Source organism: Oncorhynchus mykiss, chromosome 22, assembly GCF_057628025.1.
Source record: "Oncorhynchus mykiss isolate SJ-2025 chromosome 22, ASM5762802v1, whole genome shotgun sequence".
NCBI classification, from domain to species: Eukaryota; Metazoa; Chordata; class Actinopteri; order Salmoniformes; family Salmonidae; genus Oncorhynchus; species Oncorhynchus mykiss.
Genome location: NC_143043.1, coordinates 5807259 through 5820461, shown reverse-complemented (window position 1 = coordinate 5820461; position 13203 = coordinate 5807259). Strand labels below are relative to the sequence as shown.

At 42.7% G+C, this 13203-nt stretch overlaps 1 protein-coding gene across 2 annotated transcripts in view; it reads left to right on the top strand.

Moving 5' to 3' along the window:
- Positions 1–13203, top strand: part of fgf14 (fibroblast growth factor 14) — a 321509-nt gene that overhangs the window by 217859 nt on the left and 90447 nt on the right. The window contains exon 1 of one of the 2 annotated variants that reach the window (XM_021578638.3): positions 3847–5533. The exons of the other annotated variant lie outside the window; for it this stretch is intronic. Within the exon in view, the coding sequence (XP_021434313.2) occupies positions 5341–5533 (193 nt within the window). The 5' untranslated portion in view covers positions 3847–5340. Of the gene's footprint in view, positions 1–3846; positions 5534–13203 lie in introns of those variants that run through there. 2 annotated transcript variants of the gene reach the window in all.

Genomic DNA, 13203 nt, shown 5'->3' with positions numbered 1-13203 from the left:
TCATACAGAAATAGCAATTAATTCGTTGTGCAAGAACATTTTTGAAAGACTGTCTCCACATATGGAAAACATAGTCCTGTCATGTTCTAGTAAACATTTGATCAAATTGCATTGATTTACAGTGAGGGGTAATACATTATAGCCAGACTATCATGTCATACAGTCTCTGTCCATATCTCACTGCTACTGCACTGTGCCAGTGGTGTACTGTGTCTGTACCTACGTGTAGAGTCATTGTTGGGCTGACAGTGTCCGCTGCTGGCTGCAACATAAACTGCATTGTCTCCAACTGTGCATGTCTCTGCGGCAGCATCTGAGCACAATCTATCCAAGGAGCATTTACGTGCGAAGACAGGCACACCACACATATAGACCGGTCACAGGGGTATTGTTTTCCTCAAAAAGGTAGGGGTCCAAACTATTGACACCAGGAAATATTATTATAAATAAAGTAGTCAAACGTTTAGTCCCATATTCCTAGCACGCAAGGACAACATCAAGCTTGTGACTACAAACTGGTCGGATGCATTTGCTGTTCGTTTCGGTTGTGTTTCAGATACTTTTGTGCCCAATAAAATTGAATGGTAAATAATATATTGTTTCATTTTGGAATCAACTTTGGAGTCACAAACAATCTGTTTCCCATTCATACATAATATACCATTAATTTCTATTGGGCACAAAATAATCTGAAACACAACCAAAACAAAATGTAAATGCATCAAACAAGTTTGTAGAGTCATAAGCTTGATGTACAGTGCCTTCAGAAAGTCTGTTCACCCCTTGACTTGTTTGGTTTTGTGTTAGAGCATGAATTGAAAATGGATTAAATTGAGACTTCATGTCACTGGCCGACACACAATACCCCATGATGTGAAAGTGGAATTATGTTTTTAGAAATGTTTACAAATGAACTAACAATGAAAAGCTGGAATGTCTTATAAGTATTCAACTATTGTATTGCAAGCATAATAAGTTGAATGGACTTATGATTTTTGAATGACTACCTCATCTCTGTACCTCATTCATAAAATGATCTGTAAGGTCCCTCAGTCAAGCAGTGAATTTCAAACACAGATTCAACCACAAAGACCAGAGAGTTTTCGAATGCCTCGCAAAGAAGGGCGCGTATTGGTAGATGGGTAAAAATGAAAAAAGCAAACATTGAATATCCATTTGAGCATGGTGAAGTTACTAATTACACTATGGATGGTGTATCAATATGCCTAGTCACTACAAAGATACAGGTGTCCTTCCTAACTCAGTTGCCGGAGAGGAAGGAAAATGGTCAGGGATTTCACCATGAGGCCAACGGCGACTTTAAAACAGTTACAAAGTTTAATGGCTGTGATAGGAGAAATCTGAGGATGAATCACCAACATTGTAGTTACGCCACAATACTAACCTAATTGACAGAGTGAAAAGAAGGAAGCCTGTGCAGAATATTATTCATGCATGTTTTAGGAAAAAAAAATATTCCAAAGCAACAAAGTAATTCTGCACAAAATGTGGCAAAGCAATAAAATGTTGTCCTGAATACAAAGTGCTATGTTTGGGGCAAATCCAAAAACAACACATTACTGAGTACCACTCCATATTTTCAAGCATAGGGGTGGCTGCATCATGTTATGGGTATGTTTGTAATTGGACGAAAAGAAACGGCATGGAGCTAACCCCAGGCAAAATCCTTGAGGAAAAGCTGCGTAAGTCTACTTTCCACCAGACACTTGGAAATGAATTAACGTTTCAGCAGGAAAATAACCTAGACACATGGCCAAATATACACTGGAGTTGCTTACCAAGATGACACTGAATGTTCCTGAGTGGCCTAGTTACAGTTTTGAATTAAATAAATTAAAACATAAAAACATGGCCACGCTACAGAGGGTTATATCGGTCCACCAATAAAGGACTAGTAAATGCCCAGTGCACTACTTTTTTTTCCAGTTGTTTTTATTAACATTGTTTTTTAAATTTGGATTTTTCAGGGGGTGCTGCAGCACCCTAAGCACCCATACATCCAGCGGCTATGTGGGTGTGAATACCTATGTAAATGAGATATTTCTGTATTTAATTTTCAATCAATTTGGGGTATTATTGTGTGTAGATGGGTGAGAGACAAAAAATAGATTTAATCCATTTTGAATTCAGGCTGTACTGCAACAAAATGTGGAATAAGTCATTGCGTGCAAGGAATATGGGACCAAATATTAAACTTTTGAATAGGCCTACTTTATTTATAAGGATCTTTAGGGTGTCAATAATTTTGACACCTACTTTTTTGAGAGAAAAAAAACATTTATTTGAGCAATTGTATTAGTATAAAATAATATAATTTCCCAATTTTTGGGAGAATACAACATAGCCCAGTATTTGAATTATGTATTTTATGCACTCATTGTGGATCTTTGTGTCAATAATTTCGAACCCCGCTGTACATTTGATTTAATAAGGTTAGATAGTTTTCCCTCTGAATATAAATAGGGATTGAATGCGGCATGCCCCCTCCCTCTTTAATCATCCAGAATATCTACCCCTGGCTAAAACATTCATTAGTAGGCCCTAAAATGACGCAGTGATAAAAAAACATTCATATTGCTGATTAATTTCTCTGACCGGCTCCCTAGTTTCCAGGTGCAACGTGAAAAAGGGAATGCTTGCGAATCCAGCCCTGGCCCGGCCATTTGGCAATGCATCTCAGCCCGGTATGCCTTGACATCAACAAGTGGATGCTCCATTGTGTGGGGAAAGAGAGTGTAGCCTAGAGCCCGGTGATGCCACTGTCCCCAAATGTTCCCACTTGTTTAATTAATTGCGGCGACAAACGGCAGATGGCTCTCTTGCTTTTTAATTTATATCTGTGAATGTTGTCTCTGGAAATGATATCCATCTAACAGAGAAATATCTAATGATTTATGGTGGTGTTTTGTAGTATTGGAACCACCAATCCAGCATATGTTGAAGTTTCTGAAGTGTCTCTGCTGAATATGTCAATGTTTTTTGTGTAGCCTATGGTTTGCTCTACGATTTATCCAGGAATTAGCACTGTGCGCCCTCAAACTGGGCATAGAAGACTATTCCACGTTGGTTCAACGTAATTTCATTGACGTGACGTGGAAACAACGTTGATTCAACCAATGTGTGTGTGTGTGTGTGTGTGTGTGTGTGTGTGTGTGTGTGTGAGAGAGTGTGAGAGTGTGTGGCAAAGGAACGAGGCGCTGAAATTAATGAGCCCGAAAGTGATTGAGAGATAAGAGTGATATTATTGTGAGATTAAATGGCGATAGTCATGCATGTTAGCCCGCTCGAGTTGCAGGTTTTATTGACATTTTAGTCATTTAGCGGATGCTCTTATCCAGAGCGACTTACATGACCGATTTGTAGGGTTAAGTGCCATGCTCAAGGACACTTCGAAGATTTTTCAACTGGTCAGCTCGGGGATTTGAACCTTTCGGTTAATGGCCCAACGCACTTAACCGCTAGGCTACCTGCCGCCCTATGTTTTTTCAGTTACACTATTCCTTCTGCTTAAGCACTTGAAGCACACACTTTTATTTAATTTGATTAGCGAGGAGTTCAAAAGCCTACATTTTGATGCACTGTTTACTCTTTTCCAATAGGCTACTTGACCACAGGGTCATACGTAGACTACCGGGCAATAAATGCCTACATTGATACATGCAATTGTGGACGGTCCCATACACATTAAAACATATACAAATACATGTGTTTTCAGACATATTTGTAACGAGCCTATTCAATGCCCATTGCAATTTAGTTGCGAGCCTGTTCGGAGCCGGGCGTCAGTTATTGCACAGTTGAAGCCGCCTTTATGTGTCAAATCTCACTACCGGCTCATAGCAACGCCTGGAGTGAGGGACTTGAGGTCGAACGAGAGGGAGGGAGGGTATTCTCCTCTTTCCTCTCCGAGGCGAGTGCAAAGGAGAGGGTGGGTGGCTAAGACTTGTTGATGTGGAAGATGGGTTGATCTATAGACGGAAACAAGAGTCACCCTTCGTCGTTTTTCTTACAGCGCGGGATTGATGCCAAATGCGCTTTTGCGCGGGAGAGGTGTGCGTGTGCAATGGTGCCTATAGATAGCCTATGTGTTTCCATGCTGGGTATCCTATCCTGTCTTTTCGATTACGCACCTGATTGCTGTCTCTCCAACGAACGGTGGGTTTAATATGAAATTCCCCACAGCCGTATTGTCTCCTCCGCATCCGGCAGCGTAAGTTTATCTATTTGTATGCAGTTGTCACACCGCCCAGACGTCATCCGCACAGGACCCGGTTAAGCTTAGGTTAGCCTACATTTTCTTTTCTCTCCAATCGGTGTACAATCGTCCATGTTGTGTGTGTGTTTCTCTTGGACCACAATACCAATCTACAATGACAGCTCAGATGTGAAGGGAAGTGGACTATACAAAGAGAAGACGTGAAAACGCATCATGCAGCCATGCGGTCGGATATGTATAGCCTATATTGCTATTCAATAGGCCTAGATATAGCCACGTTTGATATTTACGTATTACTTTGATGTCGTATTTATCGTACTGACATGTATTGGTTAATATTTGACTCTCCAAGATGAATGGCCATTTCAGGAGCAGTGTTGCGTATTGAATGGTCAGCTTGGCTAATATTTCTGCGTAAACGTCGTGTACCTAAGCTGTACCCTGGCGAGTGAGTGCCCATCGTCCGACGGTGATAATCACCCAGAAAAGCGCTTTTGTTTGTTTGTTTGGACGGCTGGCGGAACACACGCGCGCACACACACTCAACACAGCGTGGCCACCGCTGTCCAGCGTGCTGAGTTCTGAATCCTGCACCGGTCTCCAGGACGAGAGGAGGGAAGGAAGACAAAAGGAGAAGAAGAGACAGGAGTGTGGGAAGGGGAGGCTACAACACACACTGGACATTTAGCAGGGGATGGAAGTGAAAATGTCACCCAATAAATCGAAAATCAATACGCAGATATGACTGTTGAGCAATCTCGTTGGGGGTGAGTTTTTGCCAAGCAATTTCACCAGCTAGACTCCTGATGAAAATATGGAATGAAATAATTTTATGACAACAGTTTCATGATTCTCACGAACCGTACAATTAATGATAACGCAATGTTTCATAAGCACTAAAATGTAGTGTCTGTACACTAAAGGCAGTTATCAAAAAGTAGACTACTATTTAAATATACCTGATTCTACACCACGGACCGTCTAGCCGCCAATATGGGACTGTGACCGTGCTGCGAGCGACTAGAGGCGGTTGTTTATGTGGTCTGTGCTCCGTGTGCGGACGGAGTGCGGACCGGACCTGAGCAGCAGTGAGACATTGAGCCATGGCAGCCGCTATTGCCAGCGGTCTGATCCGGAAGAAGAGGGAGGCACGGGAGCAGCATGTAGACCGACCACCCCCAAACAGGCGGAGGAAGAGCCCCAGTAAGAACAAGGGGCTCTGCAATGGCAACCTGGTCGACATCTTCTCCAAAGTGCGTATCTTCGGCCTGAAGAAGAGGAGACTACGGAGACAAGGTGTGAGAAGTTGTGTGTCCCCGTGTTTGTGAGGTGTCTTTTGTGACTTATGTGGGTAACGCATTGTGCTGTAAAGTCAACCTTTTTATACACATCATTAATTTGGGTAACCCCTCATTGGGAAGTAGGCAAACCAATGTGCGCATTAACATTAATTTAATATCATTAAATCACTAAACTCAGAGATAAACCATTGCAGTATCATATTTGCACTGACTATCCCATCATCCATAAATGCTGAATGAAGGGAGAAAACACACGTGGTAGGCTATAGCCCAGGGTTCCCCAACTGGCTTCCTGTGTGGGACTTGGCCTGCAGGTGATGTCATTTGCCCCCCCCCCCCCCCCAAGTTTTCTGAGCTAAAAAGATATATACTTAAATTCTTAATTGTTGGGTATAAAAGACTGTAAAAACACCAGGAAATCCACCATAAGTGATTTTAAATGTGTACATGTGTTCCCAAGCATAATAGTATGTAATAATATGTGATTGTATACAAATCTAAGCTAGGTTTGAAATGATTATGTTTTAGTGAAATATTGTATCTGTTTAGGCTTCTTGCGGTCAATTTGCAGTCTACAAATGATTTGTAATTATGTTCCAGGCCCGTCCTGCGGCTGAAGTTAAACCCTGCTGTAGCTTGTGGCGGCCAATCCCATGGTTCTTATGGTTGACTATAGCGGTCTCTTTGTTGGTCCCTCACAGGCAGGAAGGAGAGAAGGGGAGAAAAAACTCCTCTACCCCTGATTTAGCCTACATTCAATCTCAGGTAGATGACAGGCAATAGACGAGCGGTGTGTGATGCTTTAGAACAGGGTTCCCCAACTGGTGGCCCGCGGGCCAAATTTCTGAGCTGAAAAAAAAAAACTAAAACATTGTTGGACATAAAAGACTGTAAAAACACCAGGACATTTTTATTTTCAAAATCTGTGCCGAAGTGTTCCCAAGCATAATAGAGAGACGTGATCGTATATAAATGTAAGCAACGTTTGAAATATTCTATCTCTTTGGGCTTCTTGTGGTCAATTTGCAATTTACAAATGATTTGTCAGTATGTTCCGCCCCCTCATACCATCCGCTCAAGAAAAAAATTGTCCTGTGGCTGAATCTAGTTGATGATCCCTGCTTTAAAACGGAGATATCACCAAGTCTTGCTTGAATTGGCGCTCCTACATGCACACTGCTGAACTGATGAACTGCATTGTGCATATAACAAAGCCTTACACACACCCAGAATGAACAACAAATACAATTAATTGCTGTGAGACCTAAAAGGTTAATAGTTCCCCGATAAGAGGCTACGCCTTTCAAACCTAATCTTTCCTCACATAACTGTATTGAACCTGTGGGCCACTGCCTTTCATTTATATCCTCCGATCAAAAAATCAAAAACTCATACAATACACAGGCTTAACAGTGCTGTATTAAACCAGCTAGACAGCATATTTCCATTCCTAGTCCCTGTCTGTCTGGATGCCCCCTGCACTGTCCAATAACCCAGTTATTCTGGCTTGTAGACAGAGATCCCAGCAGTTGCAGGACTTGATGCTAGATCATACCAACAGAGAAGCCGGGGCCTAATAAAACCATAATAGGCGCTGTGGGCTTGGGTATGTGGCGTAGCTGTGTATCTTGGTACCTGCCACTGGTGTCTACGGGGGCAATCTGTCGCTAATAAATTCCAGAGTCAAAGACACTGATGCCAGGCTTATCCGGTGTGACAAATTACTCCTACAACGCCTTGACAACAACACACCTGCCAACTCAGGGCGCCTCTGTCTGTTTGTGTGTGTGCATGTGTGTGTATGTATTTGCTTGTGTGGGTGTGTGTTCATGTGTGCACGTGTGACAGTGACATTGCCCTGATAGGTATTGGCAAGTGATGCATTGTATTTGGCCTTTCTAAAACAGGTCCTCTGCCATAAGACAATGCATTATAACAATAAAATGTAGTGGTGGAGAAAGCTACTCAGAAATGTATGATTTGTTCTAGTTGCTGAGTGATAAGAGTTGTAGTCAGACCACATGGCAAACACTTGGGCCACATCCCAAATGGCACCCTGTTCCCTATGTTGTGCACTACTTATGGGCCCTGTCAATTTTTTTGCACTAGAAAGGGAATAGGGTGCTATTTGGGATGCAACCTTGGGTGTCGCCCATCTTCATCATAGCCGTTCCGTTATTTGTGATTACTGGCCCAGTGGGAAGATATCTCATTAATTTCCCACTCGCATGAGAGTTGTTGGGGACAATTTTTAGCGAGTGATTTCAACCACCACCACAGCTTTCAGAGCTCACAGGGGGCTGCTAGGAAATGCTGCCCACTCTTATGCTCTCTCTCTCACACACACATGCATATGCACACACATGCACACAGACGCAGGCACGCAGACATGTACAGAAACAAACACACAAACAGACTAAAGGAAGAGTAATGACTTGTTTGGTGTGCTTAATTCAATACCGGCCTCTCTGGAAGGACATTTCTAGCAAAATAAAGCTGAATGCTCCACCAATCATACGCGGCACTATAACGCGAGCGGACAATGCAGTTGTCTTTTTTTCAGGGCTTCCACAGCTGAGGATACACTGGAAATAGGGCTTCCAGGGGAGAGCTTTTTCCTAGATGATTAGTTTTTCTGAGACTGTGTGGGTTTTCCATTGAGGAGACCAGGTTTTTCTTTACTGTGGCGCAGTTGACACTGTTGGATGGAGCATAGTGCTGGGTGGTGTTCATTAGACACCAAATGGAAGAAATTGGACTAAAACAGAGAGGGACTGTCTGGACGTTTCGTTGCAAGCTCTAGTGAACACGAATGTGTCCTGGATTCATGCATTGGCCACAACACACATACTGATTGTATAGCTGTAATCCTTTTTTGTAAAAGCGTTTGAATATTCACCCTTTTATAATATTTTTATGGCAATGTTTTCACAAACAATGTCCTTAATCTGAATTTCTGATGATTCTTAGGATTCTACTAAATTTTGTTTGGCAAAAAAACAACTGAACAACAGCTTCCATGTCTGCATCTGAAAGACAATGCATTTATTTCCTCTTAATGCATTTCTCAGTATCTTAGTAGTAGTAAGTCCCTCTTCCACATGTACATACTGAATGTCATGGTTCCCCCTGGACCAGATGTGGGCAACATGGGTGTATACACTATCAGTGAGGTGAAATGGGCAGAGCATTGCAGATATTTCACTTCTATCTCCAACAAGTCTGCATCAACTTACCTGGTGAATCTCCATCAACTTAGGCCACCTAAAACAGTTTAAAAACGTAACCTTTTCACACGTAACAACAAACAGGTGTGATCATTCTACAGTGGTCCCTTTAGCGTACGCTAAAACCGGTGTCATTATAACGCTTATTTAGAACGTCCAGTTTTGATTGACACAATAGTCAGCATTTGAGGTAGCCACACTGTTTTTCCACGCAAACATTTTGCACAAACACAGTCCTTACAACGTTATGTCCTGTATGTGACCAGTTTATTTTGGGATGCAATATTCAGACATGCACAGAAGGGTCTACAGCAGGGTCTACAGTCAATCACGGATTACAAAAAGAAAACCAGTCCCGTCGCGGACCAGGATGTCTTGCTCCCAGACAGACTAAACAACTTCTTTGCTTGCTTTGAGGACAATACAGTGCCACTGACACGGCCCGCTACCAAAACCTGCAGACTCTCCTTCACTGCAGCCGACGTGAGTGAAACATTTAAACGTGTTAACCCTCGCAAGGCTGCAGGCCCAGACGGCATCCCAAGCCACGTCCTCAGAGCATGCGCAGACCAGCTGGCTGGTGTGTTTACGGACATATTCAATCAATCGTTATCCCAGTCTGTTGTTCCCACATGCTTCAAGAGGGCCACCGCTGTTCCTGTTCCCAAGAAAGCTAAGGTAACTGAGCTGAAGCGGGCAAAAAAGTTATTTAGTTTGCCTGGGAGCAAGACATCCTGGTCCGTGACTGGGCTGGTTTTCTTCTTGTAGTCCGTGATTGACTGTAGACCCTGCCACATGTCTGAGCCGTTGAATTGAGATTCTACTTTGTCTCTATACTGACGCTTAGCTTGTTTGATAGCCTTGCGGAGGGAATAGCTGCACTGTTTGTATTCGGTCATGTTACCAGTCACCTTGCCCTGATTAAAAGCAGTGGTTCGCGCTTTCAGTTTCACGCGAATGCTGCCATCAATCCACGGTTTCTGGTTAGGGAATGTTTTAATCGTTGCTATGGGAACGACATCTTCAACGCACGTTCTAATGAACTCGCACACCGAATCAGCGTATTCGTCAATGTTGTTATCTGACGCAATACGAAACATATCCCAGTCCACGTGATGGAAGCAGTCTTGGAGTGTGGAATCAGCTTGGTCGGACCAGCGTTGGACAGACCTCAGCGTGGGAGCTTCTTGTTTTAGTTTCTGTCTGTAGGCAGGGATCAGCAAAATGGAGTCGTGGTCAGCTTTTCCGAAAGGAGGGCGGGGCAGGGCCTTATATGCGTCGCGGAAGTTAGAATAACAATGATCCAAGGTTTTTCCAGCCCTGGTTGCGCAATCGATATGTTGATACAATTTAGGGAGTCTTGTTTTCAGATTACGATAGCGTCTCTCCAGTGAGCCATGTTTCTGTGAAGCAAAGAACGTTACAGTCTCTGATGTCACTCTGGAATGCTACCCTTGCTCGGATTTCATCAACCTTGTTGTCAAGAGACTGGACATTGGCGAGAAGAATGCTCGGGAGCGGTGCACGATGTGCCCGTCTCTGGAGTCTGACCAGAAGACCGCCTCGTTTCCCTCTTTTACGGAGTCGTTTTTTTGGGTCGCCGGCTGGGATCCATTCCGTTGTCCTGGTTGAAAGGCAGAACACAGGATCCGCTTCGCGAAAATCATATTCTTGGTTGTACTGATGGGGAGTTGACGCTGATCTTATATTCAGTAGTTCTTCTCGACTGTATGTAATGAAACCTAAGATGACCTGGGGTACTAATGTAAGAAATAACACGTAAAAAAACTAAAAACTGCATAGTTTCCTAGGAACACGAAGCGAGGCGGCCATCTCTGTCGGCGCCATGGCAACCAACCACTCTAGCCAATAAGTAGGGTTGTTCCGAAAGCTGTGACCTCACAACTACAGTCAAGCACCCAAGCTAACTGACTAACATTAGCTAGCTACTTCCATACACATAATGAGAGAACACCCCACTCTGACCATTTCTCACCCTAGCAGAGCTGGTTAGGCTTTTTTCATGTTATCCAGATTGCTCGTAACTAACTGTGCTGCTGGCAGCAATTGAATTACGCTTTGTTGCCGACGACGTTTACTGACACCGGACATATTCAACGGGTGTTGAGCGTTCAAATATGTATCAGGTATTATGTGCTCTGGCACAATAAGACAAGAGTCTTTTGTTAAGAAATGTAACTAGAGAGCTAGCTAGGTAAACAATGAATCCCAATGCATGACGTAACGTTAGTTAGCGAGCCAGTCAGCTAATGTTAGCTAGCCTGCTAACAGTACACTTTAACTTGAAATGAAAATAGTTTGTCAAAATTAGAGTGGAGTCTTTTGTTAAGACATGTAGCTAGCTAGCTAGCTAAACAATGGACCATAATCACAATGTATGACGTTACTACCCTGCATGAATCTGCAGGTAGCTAACCAACCAGGTTCTATGGCTATAACTAGTCAAGCAAATGTGTCTGAGATACAAACAATAAGATCATACACGTAACGTTAGCTAGCAATCCAGCCAGCTAACGTTAGCTAGCTAACAGTACACTTGAAATTAAACCACTTTCTGTCAAAATTAGAAACGTGTAATATCTAAACATTTTACCAGTATACATCACAGTTGGATGCGTCTCCTGTCTGATGCCATACATGGTTGCCTTATTTTGACGATGTAATCCACACTGGTGTTTTTCCCATCTCCTTTGCTATCATACCCGAATTTCACTGATTTCAAAACTCGGTCTTCCAGAAAGTGGAGAGCATACACAAAACGTTAGTTAGCGAGCCAGCCAGCTAATGTTAGCTAGCTAACAGTACACTTTAACTTGACATTAGGTTTATGCAGTTTTACTATATGATACATTTAAAAAAAAGCTGCGTTCTACACATCTAAACATACTGACCAGCTCCAATAGACAGACGCGTGCTATATGGTAGACCAATCCAAATTCATCTCTCGGCATGTCCAGCCCACTCACTCTCAGCCAATCATGGCAGGCGGGAAGGTTGCTCGCTTTTTCTGTGGCTAAACCAACTAGGTTCGTAATTTAACATTTTTTTTCGTATTTACAGATGGCATACAAGTTCACATGTTCGAGAAGGCCAAAAAACGCACGTTGATAAAAAAAAAAAAATTACGTTCAAACAGCTCTCCTGTGAAGTTGTGACTTGCGACATACGCCTAGTTTCCTGAATCGGGTCACATTTTGGAACAGTGAGTGTATTCTGACATAAAACTAGATAGAGATATATGGAACTCACATGTGAAAAGGTTAAAACAGTTAAAATACTTAAATCTTAAAAGGAAAAAAATTAATAAAATGCTGGTCTTTCAGTCTTCCACTGCTACTTGTTATGCAATGTATACATCTACTCACCTATCATTCAAAGCCATGACAACAGGATCAGTATGAGCATGTCAACTAACTGCTGATTGTGAGTTTTTCAGTTTTTTAGTCTATGGAAATACTGAGCCTGCTTTCTTTTGAACCTGCTGAATGTGCCCGATACATATTCAGAGCAGGATTGGACAGCACACACATGCTAACACATTTATTTGTTATATTGGATAATAACTTCAGAATCCAGACCAAATGGGATATACAGTGGGGCAAAAAAGTATTTAGTCAGTCACCAATTGTGCATGTTCTCCCACTTACAAAGATGAAAATTACAGGCCTCTCTCATCATAGGTACACTTCAAATATGACAGACAAAATGAGGAAAAGATTTCCAGAAAATCACATTGTAGGATTTTTTATGAATTTATTTGCAAATTATGGTGGAAAATAAGTATTTGGTCACCTACAAACAAGCAAGATTTCTGGCTCTCACAGACCTGTAACTTCTTCTTTAAGAGGCTCCTCTGTCCTCCACACGTTACCCGTATTAATGGCACCTGTTTGAACTTGTTATCAATATAAAAGACACCTGTCCACAACCTCAAACAGTCACACTCCAAACTCCACTATGGCCAAGACCAAAGAGCTGTCAAAGGACACCAGAATCAAAATTGTAGACCTGCACCAGGCTGGGAAGACTGAATCTGCAATAGGTAAGCAGCTTGGTTTGAATAAATCAACTGTGGGAGCAATTATTAGGAAATGGAAGACATACAAGACCACTGATAATCTCCCTCGATCTGGGGCTCCACACAAGATCTCACCCCGTGGGGTCAAAATGATCACGGTGAGCAAAAATCCCAGAACCACACGGGGGGACCTAGTGAATGACCTGCAGAGAGCTGGGACCAAAGTAACAAAGCCTACCATCAGTAAAACACTATGCCGCCAGGGACTCAAATCCTGCAGTGCCAGACGTGTCCCCCTGCTTAAGCTAGTACATGTCCAGGCCCGTCTGAAGTTTGCTAGAGAGCATTTGGATGATCCAGAAGAAGATTGGGAGAATGTCATATGGTCATATGAAACCA